This window comes from Curcuma longa, unplaced genomic scaffold, assembly GCF_044706935.1.
Source record: "Curcuma longa cultivar G26 ecotype Majalengka, Jawa Barat unplaced genomic scaffold, ITB_CL_G26_1.1 contig_17433, whole genome shotgun sequence".
NCBI lineage: Eukaryota > Viridiplantae > Streptophyta > Magnoliopsida > Zingiberales > Zingiberaceae > Curcuma > Curcuma longa.
Window position 1 is genome coordinate 4912 of NW_027430593.1, and position 20922 is coordinate 25833.

At 36.5% G+C, this 20922-nt stretch overlaps 1 protein-coding gene across 1 annotated transcript; it reads left to right on the plus strand.

Annotated features, from left to right (window-relative positions):
• Positions 1-713: 713 nt before the first annotated feature.
• LOC141816626 (L-arabinokinase-like) lies at positions 714-19071 on the plus strand (the record flags this gene model as incomplete). Its single annotated transcript, XM_074704371.1, is given in 11 exon segments — positions 714-780; positions 14089-14146; positions 14245-14312; positions 14384-14446; positions 15993-16046; positions 16117-16219; positions 16304-16413; positions 16500-16619; positions 16970-17026; positions 18664-18833; positions 18909-19071. Coding segments are annotated over 11 exon segments (1033 nt in total), but the record flags the coding sequence as incomplete, so codon positions are not given.
• Positions 19072-20922: the final 1851 nt, after the last annotated feature.

Genomic DNA, 20922 nt, shown 5'->3' on the forward strand with positions numbered 1-20922 from the left:
CTAAAGAGCTTGGCCGCAGACACGACGAGGAGTCATCCCATCCCTTGATCATGGACCGGGTCATAAATCAAAACTAATAAGCATCTGAATAGTACTGAACATATTAGCTTCAGTTCTGTAAAATATTAGCAGACATATGTATATATGTATTCATATATTCATAAATAAATACTTGTATGTAAATATATCTATGTATATCTTCTCGCTATCTGTTTTATATACTTGACAGTAACCTGAAAAATCAATAAACTGATTTTTTTTATAGGCCAGTTTGGATTTTCAGATGCTCACTCGTAGGCCTTAGCACAGGAGTATAAGCTAGCATTTTAAATCTATTGGTACAGCTCCTTTGTTTGAGAAATTGTCAGCCATTCTGTGACCTGAGTGTTGCTTGGATACAACATCACATATGATCTATATGTAACCAACTTTAAATAATTGGATCACATGAATTGATGTCGGTCTTTGGGTAGCAAAAACAGTATTTGGACAGTAACATAGGTTTCATTCATGTTTGCATATGATCTGATCTTATGTTGGTTCTGCAACTTGAGGGACAATTTACAGCCATAATTTGAGAAGCTACGAAATATAAATTTAGGAAAATTGAAATGAAGGTTCCAATCTTGCTTCTATGGTTTTGTTTTTCTTGTTTTCTTCACTTCAGGCATTATTTTCTCTTCACTTTATCATTATATGTTATGACTTTGTAGTTGGGATTTCATATATGCTGAATATATCATGGAAGCTGGAAATCACCATAGAGCTATTGTTTGGCAGGTGCTTGTTTTGTCCTTTTCTTTATTTGCTGGTTAAGAAGAATCTATTTTCTACCGTACGGGGTATTCTCTCTGAAAATTATTTTTGAGTCCTCTTGTATAATATCTCCAAGCAAAGAGCTAGGGATTAAGGACATTTCATTTATCGGGCCTTTGCTTGTTTTTACCCAACTAATTCCTAGCTCATTCTTGGACACCCATCCCTTTTTATAGTTTCTTTTTTCCTTCTGTAGATCATTTTAAAGCAACCTGTGAACTCCAAGGAACATTGATAACACAAAGGAAATTCATAAGAAATTTTCCATATGGATCTTTTCGATGCTTCAGTTGTACTAGAAATATTTGTCTATTGTTTTCTTTATATTGATATTTTGATGGCTATGTAGTGACAGTTACATGCAAATAAAGTCTGGAATTCTACTTGGTAGCTTCAATCTTCTTGGTTAGTTATCCTGCTTTGCCTCTGTCCCCTTGAGTGTGCCCCCCCAGATGCATAAAATATTTTTGAACGTATAAGAAATAATTAGGTTGCAAACAAGCCTTGCCAAACGGGACTTGATTATGTTAAAACCTTCTTATTAAGATTATAAACACACTTGAATGAACTCAATCTTAATCTGCTAAAAATTGTCATTACAAAAATATATTGAGCTTAAACAGAGCTTGAGCTTTAAATCAGAAACTTATGCTTATAATTAAGTTAAAATTAAATTTGATAAATGAAGCACATCCTATGTATTAGGTTTTTTTTTAACAAGTTAAAAAAACTATTTTCCTTTTGTTTCAAACATGCTTATGAATTTTAATAAATGCACTAATGTTGTGATGCTTACCTAAACAAGATAAAAGTTCATTTAAAATGGCTTCTTAAATTTTGTCAAGAATAATGTGGAAATTAGTTTAGCTTCTCTCTTACCCTACATAGTCCCACTGCATATATTCAAATTAGGGGAGCATTTAATATACCCATCGACACCCCACAATAGACTTATCATGATGGAATAAATTTTTTTTTCTAAGTATGGTTAGAGTGGAGAGCATCTAACTCATTGATCATGACATGTCGTTAGCTTGGATCACTAAGGCTCTTTGTGATAGTTTGAGGAATTTGTTGTGAAGCTAAAGAAGAGGATCAACAAATAGGATAATTAGGTGACAATAAAGTATAAATAGTGAGAAAGTGAGCATGAGACATTGTATTGGCTAGTGTATTTCTGAAGAATATGAGGTCCAAATAAGAGGTTATCTGAGATAGTGATAGGTACATGGAGTCTCTCAGAAGTATAGGGCATATACTCATATTGCAACCTTCAGCAATAGATGTATGTGAGTGGTGTGGACAAGGATCGAACATGGTATGACAATGCACAATGAAGTAGGAATAATGAGCACCTTTTACACCATCTCAAAACAAAGTGGTAACAAAAAAAAGAGCCAATTCAAAGGTCACATTAACAAAGATAAACACATGGCATAACTCTAGAGGTAGTAAACGTAACCTCCCTAAAGATGGAAGTAGCCACGAAAAAACACTTGATGAATTTAGGATTACTTGTCTCATCTAAGGGATAAGAGAAATAAATAGGTATAACAAAGCCAAAAAGCTACCTATGACAAAAGAGGATACAGAGCAATTAGGGAAACGGATTGGTAGAACAACATATAGTAAAAATGACATTACTCTAGAATAAGAGGGGAATAGACATTTGTCTCAACTAAATAATGTTTCTTCTCTTTTGCCATACCACTTTCTCATGGGTGGTGAGGGTTAGAAGACTATTGAAGAATAATTAGACCCTTGGTTTAAGATTGAAATAGTACAGTTTCGGTACCATATCATGGCATGCTGATACGGTTCTAGTACTTTTTTAAATATAAAATATATTTATTAAAAAAATATTTTTATTAATATTTGATTGTTATAGATACTATTGAGTTATATTTGAGATGTTGAATGTTGAGTTCAAATTTGACAATATCTTTTGAAATGATTAATACTTATTGAATAAAAGTTAATTTAGGGCTATTTGAAGTCCACTAAGTAGACATGGAAGGATTAAGTAGGTTTATTTTGATCAATTTAAAATTAACCAAATTTGTATACAAAATAATTTAATTGATTAGTAGTATATTTTATAAGGTTAGAAATTATTATATTATATTATATATATTTTAATTTTTCCTAATATATTTTTTCTCTATTACCTCGTAGTTAGATAAAGGTGGGGAACAATTAACCATCCTTTAAGAGGTTTCTTTTTTTCTCTTTGTTTATGTTATGAATTAATGAAGGAGATCATGGTGATCGAAAAATAATTTGGATTTATGCCTGAAAGGTTGACAATAGAAGCTATACATCTTCTCAGATAACTAATTGAAAAGTATCGAGAATAGAAACAAGACTTACATATATTGTTCGTCAACCTAGAAAAAGCTTATAATAGAGTTTCAAGAGAAATTATGTAGAGAATTCTAAAAAAGAAAGGTGTTAGCGTATGTATATAGAAATAATTAAGGATATATATGAGAACGTAATGACAAGAGCAGATTAATTAAAGCGTTTCCTATGAAGATAGAGTTACATCAAAGATCAACTTTAAGTTTCTATCTTTTTACATTAATTATGAATAAAATTCACTAGACACATTCAAATCATGCTACTATGGTCCATGTTATTTGTAGATGATATTATTTTGGTAGATGAGACATGTAAAAGAGTAAATGTTAAGTTCGAATCTTAGCAGAAAACATTGGAAGTGAAAGGTTTGATTTTAGTAGAGTAAAGATAGAATATATGAAATTTAAGTTTAAAATATTAGATGTAATAAGATAATTATTAAGATAGGAGATGACGAGTTATCTGTAACTAAGACTTTAAGTATTTAGGATCATTTTTGCAATAGGATATAAGGATTGAGAGAGATGTCTTTTATAGAATATAAGTAGGATGATTGAAATGGAGGAGAACGTCAATTGTTCTTTATGATGATAAAGTATCTCTAAAACTTAAAAGGAAACTTTATAAAATGACGGTTAGAATTGTTATGTTATATGGAGCTAAAAGTTGAGCTATGACTCGAGTACATGAGGAGAAGATGAGTCATAGAGATGAAAAATGTTAAGGTGGTTGTGCGGGCATATGAGAATGAACAAGATAAGAAATAAGAACATATGAGAGAAAGTCAGGGTTGCATTTATTGAGGGAAAACTTCGAGAGACATGTTTAAGATGATATAGACATGTATTTAGATGACTAATAAATGCTCTAGTTAGGCGATGTGAAACTAACTATTCTTAAAGAGGTTAAAAGTTTTTTCTTTGTTTACCGTCGTGAACAGATGAAGGTGGAAAAAAATTAACGGATGAACGAGAGAAAAATTAATAGATCGAACAAAATAGGAATGGGAATTAGAATTGTCTAAAAAAATAAAAAAATGGAAATAAGGGAAAAAGAAGAAAGGAAAAGAGAAAAAGGGGGCTGATGACAGTGGCTTGCCCTTGCAACTCGTGAGGTCGGGCTTCCTTTGTGACCTCGCAAGGTCGCCGTGAGGTCATGGTGATCTCACAGCTCCGACCCTGTGTTGGTGTTAGTCGGCGGACAAAATGATAAATTCCGGTTGTACTGACCGACATGGTTTGAAATTTTATACATTGTTTATACATATAAGGTACATATAAGGAATGATTAAAAGGAGTGGGGGGGGGGGAATACTTATCATTATTGATATGAAGAACTTTATGTGCACAAAGCTAATTTTTGACCCCAAGGAGGAATTATTAAAAAAAAGTTTAGAATGCTCTTGCAAGGTTTAAAATTTCGATGAGTGTTGAAGTTTTTGTTTATAACTGGAGATATGGTTTCGATACCATATCATGTCATACTAATACGATTTAGGTATTTTTAAAAATATAAATATATTCATTAAAAAATATTTGTATTAATATTTGATTGTTATATATATTTATTATTGAGTTGTACTTGAGATGTTGAATTTGAGTTCAAGTTTTGATATTATGTTGTGAAATATTTGATGTTTATTGAGTAAAAGTCAATTTAGGGTTAGCTAAAAGAGACACTAAGCAAATATGGCAGGATTAAGTAGGTTTAAACTGGATTTAATTTGGATTTATTTTGATCAGTTTAAAATTAAATCAAATTTATATATACAATATTCTAATTATATTTTATAATGCTGGAAATTATATTATATATATATATTTTCTAACAATCTGTTTCCTCCAACTTAAATAGTTTTTTTCTTTGTTTACCTCGTGGACAAATGACCAAATGTGATCTGATCCTTTCCTAGGACCTTGCATTAGTGGGAGTTTCATGCACTACTCGTGGACAAATGAAGAAGTGAGAAAACTTAACAATCTATTTTTTTCTCTTTGTTTATCTCGTGGATGGATGATGGAGGAAAAATTAACTATCAATTTTTTCTCTGTTTATTCTTGTTGATAAATGGAGGGAAAAATTAGCGATGAAGAAAAAAATTAAGAGAGGAAAAGAAATAGGGAATGGAATTGGAATTAATTGCCTAAAAAAAATTTGACCTCTTGGTTACCTCTTGAGAATTGTGTTGACATAGAGAGGAAGGAAATGAAGGGAGTCTTTGCGTTGCCTGGTGTTTTGTGTCGGGATAAGATATTTGTTGCATAGTGTGTTATGTCAAAAATGAGATGTGCAAGAGTTGTAATTAGTATATGAGGGGATTAAATAGTTGGAGCGTAGCTAAAAGATAGTGAGAGTCATTGTGAAAAAGAATATAGAAAACTTGTCTTATTACAAGGGATAACCCCCTTATTTATACATGAATATAACGACTTATTCTAGGAGAATTATTCTAAAAGAATAAACAGATTATTTATCCCTAAATATTCTAACACTCCCCCTCAAGCTGGAGAATATAAATCATATGTACCCAGCTTGTTACATATGTAGTCAATTCGAGGACCTCTCAGTGACTTGGTGAATATATCTGCTAGTTGATCCTGTGAGTTAACAAAACTAGTAGATATTTCACCAGATATGACTTTCTCTCTGACAAAGTGACAGTCGACTTCAATATGTTTTGTCCTCTCATGAAAAACTGGATTCGAAGCAATATGCATGGCGGCTTGGTTGTCACATATAAGTGACATTTGTGTAACCTCTCCAAATCTTAGCTCTTGAAGTAACTGTTTGAGCCATATAAGCTCTTGACTGGCTATGGCCATAGCTCGATATTCTGCCTCTGCACTGGATCTTGCCACAACATTCTGCTTTTTGCTTTTCCAAGAAACAAGGTTATCTCCGACAAATATACAATAACCAGAAGTAGATTTCCTATCAATGGGAGATCCTGCCCAATCTGCATCAGAATACCCTACGACTCGAGTATGTCCTTTGTCTTCGTACAGAAGACCCTTTCCTGGAGTGCTTTTGATATATCGAATAATGCGAGTCACAGCATCCCAATGTTCCTTGCATGGAGAGTTGAGAAACTGACTTACTACACTTACTGCAAATGAGATATCCGGACGAGTAACAGTAAGATAGCTTAGTCTCCCAACTAATCGCCTGTATCGTTCAGGATCTGGAAGAGGCTCCCCCTGATTTGGCATGAGCTTGATATTAGGATCCATTGGAGTGTCAACTGCCTTTGAGTTTAACATGTCTGTTTCTTCTAGAATATCCAATGCATACTTCCTTTGGGATATGATAATCCCATCTTTGGACTGTGCTACTTCTATCCCCAAAAAATATTTGAGTTTGCCGAGATCTTTTGTCTGAAAATGTTTGAAAAGATGCTGCTTTACCTGTGAAATCCCGAGATGATCACTACCTGTGATAACAATATCATCAACATAAACTACCAAGTAGATGCAACCAGCAGATGAGTGGCGATAAAAGACAGAATGGTCAGCCTCACTCCGAGTCATGCCAAACTGTTGAATTACAGTACTAAATCTACCGAACCATGCTCTGGGAGACTGCTTGAGGCCATATAAAGATTTCCGCAGGCGACATACAAGACCAGAAGACTCCCCCTGAGCAACAAAACACGGAGGTTGCTCCATGTAGACTTCTTCGAGCAGGTCACCATGTAAGAAAGCATTTTTGATATCCAACTGATAAAGAGGCCAATGTCGGATAGCAGCAATGGACAGGAATAGACGTACAGAGGACAGCTTGGCAACAGGAGAAAAAGTGTCCCCATAATCCAATCCGAAGATCTGAGTATATCCTTTAGCAACGAGGCGAGCTTTAAGCCGGTCAACCTTTCCGTCTGGACCAACCTTCACCGTATATACCCATCGACAACCGACAACTGACTTCCCTGGTGGTAGAGGAACGAGGTCCCAAGTCCCACTGCTTTGTAAGGCACATATTTCATCGAGCATAGCCTGTTTCCATCCTGGATGGGCAAAGGCATCATCTGCAGTCTTCGGAAGAGAAACAGACGACAAGGAGGAAAGACAAGAAAAATAGGAAGGAGAAATACGATGATAACTCAAAGAAATATAATGAGGAGAAGGATTACGAGTGGAACGCATACCTTTTCGAAGTGCAATGGGAACATCAGACTCAGGAGATGGGACCGGAGGACAAGGCGAAAGACTTGGCTCCAAAGATGAGTTCATGGCAGCGTCAGTGGTGGGCGGCGGCAAGGCAGGACGAGGACGACGCTGATAAATCTGCAATGGAGGAGATGTCTCTGGAGGTGACAAAGACTCCTCCGGAGGATAAAAGATAGCCAATGGTGCAGGCATAGAAGGAGAAACCTCAGATGGAGATCCATTGGGCCCAAAAAATGGGACCGAATCAAAGAACGTGACATCAGCAGAGATGAAGTACCGATGGAGAGTAGGGGAATAACACTTGTACCCTTTTTTAGACCGTGGATACCCAAGGAAGACACATTTATGAGACCGGGGAGAGAGTTTATCCATGCCAGGATCGAGAGCATGAGCAAAACATATAGAACCAAAGACCTTAGGTGGTAAATGATGAAGAGACTGATGAGGATAAAGAACATGATGAGGTATTTGACCTTGTAAAGTGGAGGAAGGCATGCGATTGATGAGATAGCATGCGGTAAGGACAGCATCACCCCAAAATTGAAGAGGAACATGAGAATGGAGAAGAAGAGTTCGGGTGGTTTCAAGAAGATGGCGATTCTTGCGTTCGGCAACTCCATTCTGTTGAGGGGTATGAGGACAGGACGTCCGATGCAACACACCATGAGACGCCATGAAGGTCTGAAACGGAGTAGATAGATACTCACGTGCATTATCACTCTGCAAGGTTCGAAGAGAAATACCAAATTGATTTTTAATTTCATAGAAAAAAGATTGAAAAAGAGAAAACAACTCCGAACGATCTTTCATTAGATATAACCAGGTGCAACGGGAAAAATCGTCTATAAAGGTAACAAAATATCGTGACCCCAATGTAGAAGAGACACGACTCGGACCCCAAACATCGGAATGAACCAAAGCAAAAGGTGACGTAGCCCGACTCACAGTGCGAGGAGAAAAAGAACTACGGACATGCTTTCCTAATTGACATGACTCACAGGATAGAGATTTTAAGTGGGAAAGACTAGGATGTAATAGTTTCAACTTATCAAGACCAGGATGTCCCAACTGAGCATGAATAAGAAGGGGAGATGCTGCCGCCGAACCAACAAGAGAGGATTGTTGAAGCCGATATAGGCCATGAGACTCATATCCGAAGCCAATCATCTTCCCCGTACTCCGGTCCTGTAAGGAAACAGAAGATTTTGTAAACGAGATGACACAATCAAGAGACTGAGCAAGCTGACTAATTGATAATAAATTAAAGGGAGCACCGGGAACATAAAGAACATTATGAATAGAAAGAGATGGAGAAGGATGAACAATACCAATACCCTGAGACTGAGTTTGAGAACCATTTGCCATAGTGACAAAGGGTAAATAACCAGAAGTTGAGAGAGAAGAAAAAAGTAATTTATTACCAGTGATATGATCAGTAGCCCCGGAATCAAGAACCCAAGAACTCGAAGAGTGAGATATGCTAGCAAAGGAATTACCAGTGAGTGCAACTGCAACAGGGGAATCAGAAGTTTTTCGATCCTCATACCATTTCAGAAAGTCGTCATAGGAAGGCGGTGGGGTCAGATATGGTGGTTCTTTGCCACCCTTACGAGTCGGAAAGGTACTGCTGCTGCTGCTGTTGTTGAGCACCTTACGGCTGCCGGCGGCTGTAACTTGGAATGATGTTGCTGCTGTTGGTGTGCACTGTACACTCTGTTCCTACTCGCCCACAGGTCGCGCAGATGATTGGCTTGATCTCTTCAGATCAGGAGGTCAAAGAGGACGAGGATCCGGATGAAGATCTGTTCCGGAGGAATAGTTCAACTCTGTTTGATGCTGAAACTGGAGGTGCCGGAACTTCCTCTGCTTCGATCTGCTTCAGAGAAGGCCCCGGTGATGGCTCCTGTTGAGCAGAAGCCGGGGAAGGAGAAGAAGGGGAGGGCGTGCTCACCCTCCTGGAGGTAGAGATCGTTGCGCGTGCTCTGGATCAGGTCGCGATCAAGGATCGGGGAAGAGGAGTCCCTCGCGCGATGAAGAGGGCTTCGGTTCGCTCTGCGCTGCTGCCTTCGGCGACGAGCTGCGACTGGAGGTTCGGAGGACGCCGCAAGCAGCGAGAAGAGAGGAGAACTCTTCGGTGTGGAGCAGCGAAGCGAGCGCACGCGCGTTCCACGCGTGGCGGCGGCGAACAGAAAGAAGGCGGCGAGACAGAAGCGCGTGTAGGGAACGCGATTGGGAGGGCCGCCGATTGATTGGTTCGGCGGCGAGACAGAAGAGAAGACGCCGCGATTCTGAGGAAGGAGAGGAAAACTCCTTTGCACGCGGCGGCGCGGAGAGAGAAAAAGAGGGAAGGGGATCGTGGCTTGGTTTGACGGATAAACCTAAACCTAAGCCAACCCTCGCTCTGATACCATGTGAAAAAGAATATAGAAAACTTGTTTTATTACAAGGGATAACCCCCTTATTTATACATGAATATAACGACTTATTCTAGGAGAGAATAAATATTCTATATTTAAAATAAATTTTTTATTTTTAAAAGAATAATTTTTTACAGATTATTTATTCCTAAATATTCTATATATTGAGTTTGAGTAAAAATGAAGATCTAATAGAAATGCAAATCAAATTATAATTTAGAATGAGCTTTAATTTAGGTTCAATATGAAAAAGGATTTAATCTATTTTAGACTAACGAGATTGGATCCTAATGGTTGACTTGAATCTGTTAGGAATTTTAATTTAGGATGGAATTTAATTTGGGCTGGTAGATCAAATTTGATTTTTTTGTGTTTAATTAAAACAATTGATTTTTTTGTTCTAATTAATTTATATCCACTCAATTTTGTAATTTATAAATTAGTTTAAAAGTTTCTAAATAATTTATTCAATAAATTATTAATTCCCAAATATTTTTATAAGGAATTAATCTTGAATTTCCATAGTTCCAAAACTGAATTCCAAATTACTTAAAAACCTTGAAAATTAATTTTATTTTTTGAAACAATTTCAAAAGCTAATTTTAAGTCCTGAAAATCAATCAATAAATTAAAAAAATAATTTTTAATTTATTTAAATAATCAAATACAAGATTTTTCTCAATCCAGGAATGATTTTGATATTAAAAAATTTGATTTTGCATTCAAGATTATATTTTAAAAACTAAACTTGAATACATAATTCAAAACAAATTGGTTATTTTCAACTAATGATTTACAACTCAAAGTGGAACATAATTGTGTGATTATGTTGTATAGATAAATCTCTTATAACTCTCGATGTAGTGATCGCCTATGCACACATGCGGTGTACACATTGAAGATAAGGTTTGGTTTATACTTTCCATGGGCCTATCTTGAGGTCAACTTGACCCATTTTCATCCCTTTGAAAATTCTAGTAAATGTTTAATGTCAATGAGAAATATGCTAAGGGGTTGATGCACTACCACATGAGGATAAGCAAATGTGCATCAGTCTGCTCTTAGGAATCTCTGGTTGAGGAATCTTAGCAGCTTTGGTAGCAAGATGATCTATCTTTTCTTGCCCATGAACTAGACATAAATTACAACTACCTAAAAGGCATAGTTTTCCTTATTTAGCTTCTTTGTGGTGATCATTAGGGAACTAGAAAGAGCCAAAAGACCACTAGGATATATGGTTTAGGAAGTAATAGAGGAATATAAAAAATTTTGAATTGAGGGGAACTCTTAAGGGGACTTGGGGGAGCTCTTAAGGGGAGCCAAAAAACGATGACCTATATGTTCCTGAAAAACCATTACTTAAGGACTTATACTAGTATAACAGGTCAAGGCAGTAGGTCTCCACAGTAAAAGGGGTAGCAAACTTTGGTATCAAGTAAAGAAATAAAGGACCTTGTGCAAGAAGATTATACTGGTGGAGTCTTGTGTATAGTGCAATGTGCAAAGATTTGTAGGCGTAAAGAGTTTATATGCAATGAGGGATGATGGGGAAGAGCACCAAAAGTGGGCATCCATAGGGTATTATTGTCTGTATATGGAAAGAGACTATAAAGAAGCATTGAAAGTGGAAGTTTCAACATGAAGTGGGCGCCAAGAGGGCACTATAGTTTCGACATCACAATTCGTTTCCTCTTGCAAGAGGTAGTGACGCCTCATGCTGATATAAAAGGCCCATGAGGGTGTAATGTTAAGAGTAGAAGGCATCATGATTTCCTTTCATGATTGCTAGTTAGGGAATCACATGGATTAGTATCCTCCTTGATACTATGTTAGAGTTATAAGAGAAATTAATGCATTTTGCCATAGTAGCCCCCTTTATCTATGACTATTACATTGGGAAAATGGATTCTCACTTGTGGTTGGATTATACTATGTTGTTTGATGGCTTGGCAATACACGTTAAGTTTGATATGTATTTAATGTTGATGTATCAAGTGTACAGGCTTAGTTTTGTAGACGAAAACTTGAGGGTAGGTAGCTTGGATTGAGTGGATGTGGAGCTTGAGGGCAAGTTAATCAAATCGAGGAGATGCTTGGATGACTTAAGGGTAGCTAGTCTAGATCGAGGAAGCACTTGGTGGACTTGAGAACATGTAGCCTAGATTGAGGAGCTTAGAATATTCTAGGGCAAGTAGTGACACTTGGATGACTTGAGGGCAAGGTGACACTGAGGTGGATGACTTGAGGGCAAGTAGCATAGATTGAGGGCAGATAGCTTAGATTTATGAGGTGCTTGAATGACTTGTGTAAGCAGCCTTGATTGAGGAGCTAAAGACTAAAGACATATGCACCTTATACATGTCTTGTACATGTGATTATGTGTTATAATGTGAGTTTGTATTTAGGGTTAGAATATTTAATTGCATAGTTAGTGAGGTGAACTATCTAAGGCTTAGTTGTTGAAGCCTTGATGGGAGGTATTCAAGTTGTGTTTGTCGATCAACTTAATTTGAACCTTGTAGAGGCTTACAACAAGTTGTAAGAGTAAGGGGACTATCCAATTCAAGGTTTAAAATTTTGATTCGGACTTTGACCAGAATGATATTGTTTTAGTACTATATCAATGTTTTAATATATGATGCGGGTGGAATTTTAGATAGGGAAGGAGGAAGGAAATACAACAACAACAACCAAGCCTTATCCCACTAGTTAGCGACTCAAACCTATGACCTCAAGGTCACATGATATCGTTACGCCAAGGCTCTCCTTCTAAAAGGGTAGTCCGGTGCACGAAGCTCCCGCTAGTGTGGGTTGTCGGGGAAGGGTCGGTCACATTGGGTCTATTATACGTAGCTTTACCTTACATTTTGTAAGAGACTGTTTCTAGGGAAGGAAAATAAAAATAAGAAGAGAACACATCTATATTCTTTGACTCCCATAATTTTGACATTGTATTGCATCAATAAAAGCTAAAAAATAACAAATACTATTTCAATTCATCTTGACATCTTTTTATAGAATATCAAGAGGTTTCAGATGTTAGTATGATGCGATACTATTCAACATGATTGACACAAGCACACGATGGATATGTTTCAAGTAGTTTTGAATAGTTTTGAGTTTCGCTAATTTATTGGAATGATAAGTTTCGACCTGCCACTTAACGCTCTGTATGAGATTCCAAACTATGGTCTAGTTGTGCTGATCTAGTTGATAAAGTTATTAGAATTTTAGTTGAATGGAGGTGTCTAGTATATGAACAAAGCTATATAAGAGCTTTTGAGCTTGAAGAATGTATTGTTAATCATCTAATTCTTTTGTTCTCAACAATAAGTGGCCAAAGGATTTCAAGAGTTAAGATAAGATTGAAGAGTCTAAATAAGATTGAAAGGCTTCAACCCTCGATCTCTTGATTTCTCTCTTGTACTTTCATTTTCATCGTTAGGGAGAATTGATATTGATATTTATTGAGTGAAATTGTGGTTAGGGTCAAACCTGACTGTGAAATCCATTAGTTGGGGGATGATTGGTACCTTGGAGGTGTTAACCTTGAATTGTAGACACTTACCCGTTGTCTTTTGTGAAGGGATGGTAAAAGTGGATTACAATAATGTTCCTTAAGCGTTTTAGGCTGTGGAATGGGAATAGAGTCTCTGACAAAGTAAAATCCATTTGTTAGCATGTGTGTTTTACTTTCTTGTTTATTTTTGCTACATTTTTTAACATGTTAGATCACACACACACTCGTAACTAACCTTGTTTTTAATTTGTCTTTGTGTGAGAATTAGGAGCCAGTTATTCAACCCCTCTAATTGGACAATTCAATCCAACATATTATTCATTGATGTTAAATTACACAACTTTCTAATACATGGCATTTACAAATAGACCCCTTGTATCTGTAATTAAGCACCTTTAACAAATATTTCTAGTGACATCTTTAGAGCTTGATGGATGAATAGGATTCATGTAGCAAGCCCTTAATAGTTGGCATAAAGACAGTTTGATGATGATGATGAATGCCAAATATAAGTTTAAATCACGATTAAAAATTGAAATGCAAGTTAGGAATGCCAAATATATTTTTGATTTATTTATTAAATTGTAAAATTCTAAACCTTGCTGTTAGGTTTAAATCATATTAACCTCTCAATATTCCATGCTAGGTCAATTTTGGCAACCTTGCATGTAAAATTACTCTTTATCTATATAGTGTCTAAGTTATTAATTAATGTCCTTATCTTCCTATTGAAGACTTATCGATTAATTCACTCTAGTTTACCTGATATTCTCGAATTTAAAAAGGGTCATGTATAAAATTGATGCAGATAGCTGAAGATTATTCTCACTGTGATCTGCTACTCCGGCTTCCTGGATATTGTCCTAGTATGTAAAGTGGAATGTCCTATAATTCAAATTTCTTTGTTTTCAGTTTTAACATTGCCATGTCTTTTACTGTAAAAATGATCCTCATTCTCTTACAGTGCCTGCATTCAGCAATCTTATTGATGTTCCGTTAGTTGTTAGAAGATTACGCAAATCAAGATCTGAGGTACTGCAGCTGAAGAAAATGATCTCTTGAAACATTTTCACATATCTGATATTTTTAATCTTTTATGCAAGGTGAGGAAGGAACTTGGAATTGGAGATCATGTCAAAATACTTATTTTTAACTTTGGTGGACAGGTAAGCAAATCTCACTAATTTTCACTTTTTTTTTGTTACAAGTATATATTTTGAGCTGTGATATTTTATGAAAGTTCTTATACAAACTTATATAATCCATTTTATCTATTTATTCATGCACTATATGTGGAAGTCAAAAAATATATTTACCCACCTCTATCTATGGTGACATATATGTTACCAAGTCACGATGCTCCACTCGAACTCATATCTATAGGTATAATATAAAAATAACTTAGAGAACCCAAAATAATATTCAATAATGATAATAACACAAGCATATGAAAATTGACTAAAGTTCGAAGTCAATGGATCAAAATTTGATTTCGCTACCTCGATATATTCTCAATTCCTATGATATCTATGACTATCGAATGACAAATTTATTTATTTTCTATTCTAGACAACCCAACCTAAACAGAAATTTAATAAAATAACATATATACCTCAATACTTTCCTTTGATCGACAAAACAATGAAGGTGTTTCGTTGATACAAAGCATTTGGCCAATTGAACCTAGACAACAAATCGTAATTAGTCGAAATTAATTAGTTATTTCTCGATATCAATAAATACTTATTCACCCAATTCTTACCCTTAATTGGTTATCATATGAACAACAACCTCGTTTAACAAGGACTTTGAAGGGTTGAGGAGGCAGCTGTGGTTTTTCCTCTTGTTCTCTCTCGAGGCAATGACAGCAATAACTGATTGGAAGGAGTTGCTAGTTATTATTGTCTGGAAAAAGAGGAAATAGGGATGTTGGGGAAGGTGCTGGACTTATTATTGCTGGAAGAGGACAACAACTAAGTTGCTGTTGCCGCTGTGAAAGAGAGGAGGAAGCTTGTTGTTTGCTGGAAAACTAGGAAATAGAATGCTGGAATATTGACCTTGTTGCTAGAAAATGGTTGGCTGGGAGATGCTGGAAAAAGGCAGCACTTAGATGGAGAAAAGGCTGTTGTTGTGGCTCGTTGTTGGTGGCTGAGTCGGCTCTTGCTCTCGCTGGTATAGGGCAGAAGAGAAAAGAGGAGGTTGCTGCTGGTCTTGGTGGCTTGGGGAAGGAGAGTTAGGGTTGCTGCTGTTGAGATGGGAATGAAGGCTGATGCTGGAAAAGAGGAAGAAGAGGGGAATAAGGAGAAGGTGGTAGGTGGTGCGTGGAAAGGAGGACAAGGATTTATTTTAACTTGATCGAACCGATTCAACCCTTTAAATTTGGTTCAGCCATAAATTAGCCAAATTAAACCCAAATCGACCTCGGTTTGAACCCACGAAATCCTAATCTCAATTTGGAAACCATGTTTTGAAAGGAAATTTTGATAATTGATACTTGCATGCCATATGTACCACTGTAACTTGCCAATTTTTCATTTTCCTCGTAGGTTTTGATTTTTGCTGTTCATTTACTTGATCTTGGAGTGTTTACTAAATTATTCTAGTTTTTCCCTCCCTCTTACATTTTGGGACTATTGGAAGAAAATGCATCTTATCAGATCTGAGAAATGTATTTCACTGGAAGTAACAGTTTGTTTCATTCATCAATTATAGCCAGCAGGATGGAATCTTAAGCAAGACTGGCTTCCTGATGGTTGGTTATGTCTGGTATGCTCATGTTGCAGTATTTGACATCATAATGTTTGTGGTGCATCTGTTAAAGTGATATTTTGTGAAGGTTTGTGGTGCATCTGACAATCAAGAACTTCCACCAAACTATGTAAAGCTTGCAAAAGATGCATATACACCAGACTTTATTGCTGCTTCTGACTGCATGCTTGGTAATATTAAGGTTCAAGAGTTACTGAAGATCAAGAAAAATGAAATAAACTTTGTTTTCATTCTCAATTGGTTGATTTTTGCAGGAAAAGTTGGATATGGCGCTGTCAGTGAATCTTTGGCATACAAAGTGCCATTTATTTTTGTACGCAGGGATTATTTCAATGAAGAACCATTCTTGCGCAATATGCTTGAGGTTCAGCTAGTTATTCCTGAGCTGGTTTATAAAATTATAAATTTTATTTCATTTTTTATGATATATTTGTTTCTTGTGCTAAACAGCATTACCAGGGTGGTGTGGAGATGATTAGGAGGGATTTGCTTACTGGCCGATGGGATTCATATCTTGAGCATGCACTCACTCTTAAGCCATGCTATGAGAGAGGCATTGATGGCGGTGAGGTAGTAATGTTTATCTACTATGGAATATATACTCTTACAAAATATCATTTAATGCCCTGCAACAATAATTTTCCAACTGTTGTGTGGTTTAGAAATTTAAAGAATGGTTCTCATTCTGTGAATGAGAATATTTTCAAGAAATAACACAAGGATATGAACTATAATTGAATTCCCCTTGATATACAGTGAAAAATGAATCTTAGTTTTATGTTTCTGTCAGTAACCCCATTAAGTTCATGTCTGACTGCCATTAATTCATGAAATACACCTGTTATGATGAATTATTTTCCTTGAATATTTCAATTTTCTGTTTCTTATTTCAATTTGGGAACTTTATACTTTGTTTTCAGATCATAGCTGGCTTACTGCAGCATACTGCTAAAGGAAAATATTTTGTTTCTAATCAGGTATGTGCCCAAATGAATAACCTTTGTTCCATCATTTCTAACACCATTTGAAATTCTATCTCATCAACATAATTAATCTTGGTACACATAATGTCTTTATCTTGTTTACTTCCCGCCCCCCCCCCCCCCCCCCCCCCCCCCCCCCCCCCCCACAACTTCATTTTATTTTGAAGCTTGTGCTTGTCCTTTTGATCATTGTCAATTAACTCTATTATACATAATAGCAGCCTTTGTTTCATCTAAAGACTTTCAGCTGATTGATTCCATTCTATGTAATTTTATAAACAAATAGTTTTTAGTCAATGCATCATGTGCTGTCCATATGCCCCTTTAAGGCTTTCAATGACTAATGCAGTCAATGATCCATTTGCAGTTAATATGATTGTCTGTCTTAGCAATACTTCTAACACTGCTCTCATTTTCTTCAGTTTGATGCTACCTAAATATTTTTTTTCTCAACATACACCTGAATTATTTGTCTGTTGCAAATCCTACAAGCTCAACTAATAATCATAGTGACTTTCTAGCTATTGAATTAATCTGAAGCAAGCTTAGGATATTGTTTGCTGCACCTTCTCACTTCTATTAATCTGTTCCTCCAACTTTGAAACTTGCATTCTTATCTATCAAATATGGTGGAGACCATTTCATTCAAAATGACTTGTCATTTACTATCTTATGATATGTGGATATACTGGACCCATTGTACTTGCCCACATGGGACCACTGGACACGGAACATCTTAAGATTCAACAAATCTTTCATGCCCATTTTGACTCGAGGCGTGAGCCTAGCTTTGATGCTTTGATGGAGTCCATTTCATCCTAAAATGACTAGTCATTTAGTACCCTTTTCATATATAGCTATAATGGACTGGTATACTTGCACTTATGAGAGTAATGGACGTGGAGCATCTAAGTTTCAACATTATCTACCCCTGCAACTTGTGTAGGCATCCACACTCCTGCTCATATTACTCTGACTTGAAGAGCAACTTCCCAATTGACCACATCTAAAAATATTTAATAAAGGAGGCATAAAAAAGTTACATCCAATTTTCGATACTCATACCCCAGAATGAGTAACAGTTCCCTGTATAGCATCATCAATCCTATTTTATAATAGATCTTCCAACACAACATCTTCGTTCTCTTTTTCCCATCTATAACATAATTTTAAAGATCTTTTGTTGCTCATCTACTTCTTTGGAGAAATACTCTATTTTAATGTGGCAAGTCACAATGGTCCACCAGAGAACCCCTCTATTTATAGTTTTAAGGCTGATATCGAATTGAGGAATATGACCTACACATAAAAAAAAGGCAATGTACAATGTGCTACAAGAATTACCATATAAAATTGGCTAGTTACTGGAATCACAAAAATAAAACTAGTCTGACATCTCCAATGCTAGAGTATTTTAGCAGTTACTTTTGATGACTTAGTCAGGGTTTTCCCACCTATGGCAATCTTGTTAACGATGGTGTTATTTTTCCCCTCTCTATATGTTGTATATATGAGTTTGATTATGAGAAAAATCAATTTTCTTGGGCATGAAATTTTAATTTCTTTAACCATACTGTTCGGTTTATAATGATGCTGATTGGTTTTTTTTTTATGTATTTCTGCAAATGTAGTTGAGTGGAGCAAGGAGATTGCGGGATGCCATAGTTCTTGGATATCAGTTACAAAGAGTTCCAGGGAGAGATATGACGGTACCAGATTGGTATTCTATGGCTGATAATGAAATTGGTCTTCAGCCAATGGCATCAAATTCAGATATGAATGCTAAAACTCTTTCAAAATTGTGAGTTTTATACTTTTATAACAAACTTCATGCTTTCTAATGCTGTTCAGTATTAACCTTTTGCCCTGTTGGAAGATGCTTTGAGGAGTTTGAAATACTTCATGGAGAGTTTCATGGTTTGCCTGATACGGTTGCTTTTATAAAGAGCTTATCTGGACTTGCTAAAATAGCTGACTCAAGTCCTCAAAAGTGCCCAATGCAAGAGCGTGTTGCTGCTTCAGCACTCTTTGACTGGGAGGTTATGCCTTAGCCCATTCACTTTTTTTCCCCTTTTATATCCTTCTTATTAATATGACTCACAGATAAGCTCTTTATAATTTGGCATTCAATGACTTGAATCTAAATTCCTAATGTTGCACAAAATTGAATCCTCAAATCACAGAAAATTAAGACGGAATTGAGAATTGATGAAGCACAGGATAACTATCTCAGATAAGAAAGAAGCTCATACAGAGATTCACACAAGGATTGAAAATTAAAATATTCTATTAATTGAAGGCCGAAGAATACATAGACATATCATACTTTTATAGACTAAATACCAGATAAATTTACAAAGAAATAACACTAATTTGTCCCAATAATTATTACCAAATCAAATGGTAACTGTTAGAATATTTAGAGATAAATATTCTGTTAGGGATAAATATTTTTTTTTTTTATAGAATAATTCTCCTAAAATAGGTCCCTATATTCGTGTATAAATAGGGACTTATCTCTTGTAATAAAGCAAGATTCCATATTATTTTACATGAGTTTAGGGTTATCTGCCCGAACCAAGCCATGCGTTTTCCTCGCGTGTGTTTCTGTTTGTTGTTTGTACTGACCGAATCGCGACTTCTTCTCTCGCGATCCCTCTTCCGCTTCTCGACCAGATCACGACTTCTTCTCTCGGGATCCCTCTTCCACTGGCGACTTCTTCTCCTCTCGGCTCACTGCTTCCGGCTGTCAATTACGAATCAACAGAGGTGATCCTTCAGGCGGCACCTCTATCAGCACGTCTTCCTCGTCGCGCGTTTTCCTCGTCGCGACGCAGCAATCGCAGTTGCTTCCTTGTCGCGCATCTTCCTCGACGCGACGAGCAGCACGCCTTCCTCGTCGCGCGTTTTCCTCGTTGCGACGCAGTAATAGCAGCGACTTCCTCGTCGCGCGTCTTCCTCGACACAAGGAACAACACGTCTTCCTCGTCCTGCCTCCCGCGTGCTTCTCTTCTCTGCTGCCCTCTTCCAGTAACGGCAACAAGCTAGCAAGTTCCAGCTCTCCTTTTCTTCTCCTCTTCCCGTTCTTCCAAAAGTAGGCGGACATCAACAGCACCTACCTTGTATTTTTCCAGCAACACAGCAGTAGCAACACCTTTTCGAAAGCAGGTACTGATGGAAAGAAGGTTGATCATGTCACCTCATAAGGGTGGCAAAGAACGCCCTTGGTGTGATTATTGCCACCGACTAGGACACACGATTGATAAATGTTGGAGCCTACATGGTCGACCTCCCCGTGCTGCACAGATCGTCCAAAGTTTTGTTGCTCCTTCAGCTTTCACTTAACAGTTGCTTTAAGAGCTAAGATTTGGAGAGGTTACACAAATGTCACTTATATGTGACAACCAAGCCGCTATGCATATCGCCTCGAATCTAGTTTTTCATGAGAGGACAAAGCATATTGAAGTCGATTGTCACTTTGTCAGAGAGAAAGTCATATATGGTGAAATATCTACTAGCTTTATTAACTCACAGGATCAACTAGCAGATATATTCACCAAGTCACTGAGAGGTACTCGAATTGACTACATATGTAATAAGCTGGGTACATATGATTTATATTCTCCAGCTTAAGGGGGAGTGTTAGAATATTTAGAGATAAATATTCTGTTAGGGATAAATATTCTGTTTTTCTTTTTTTATAGAATAATTCTCCTATAATAGGTCCTTATGTTTGTGTATAAATAGGGACTTATCTCTTGTAATAAAATAAGATTCCATATTGTTTTACAGTAACCATTAACCTACTATCAAATTAAGAGATAATCCTACCAAAGTTTAACATACCTAACTAAACTATATAACACTTAAAAATAAAATATAGTGGAAGA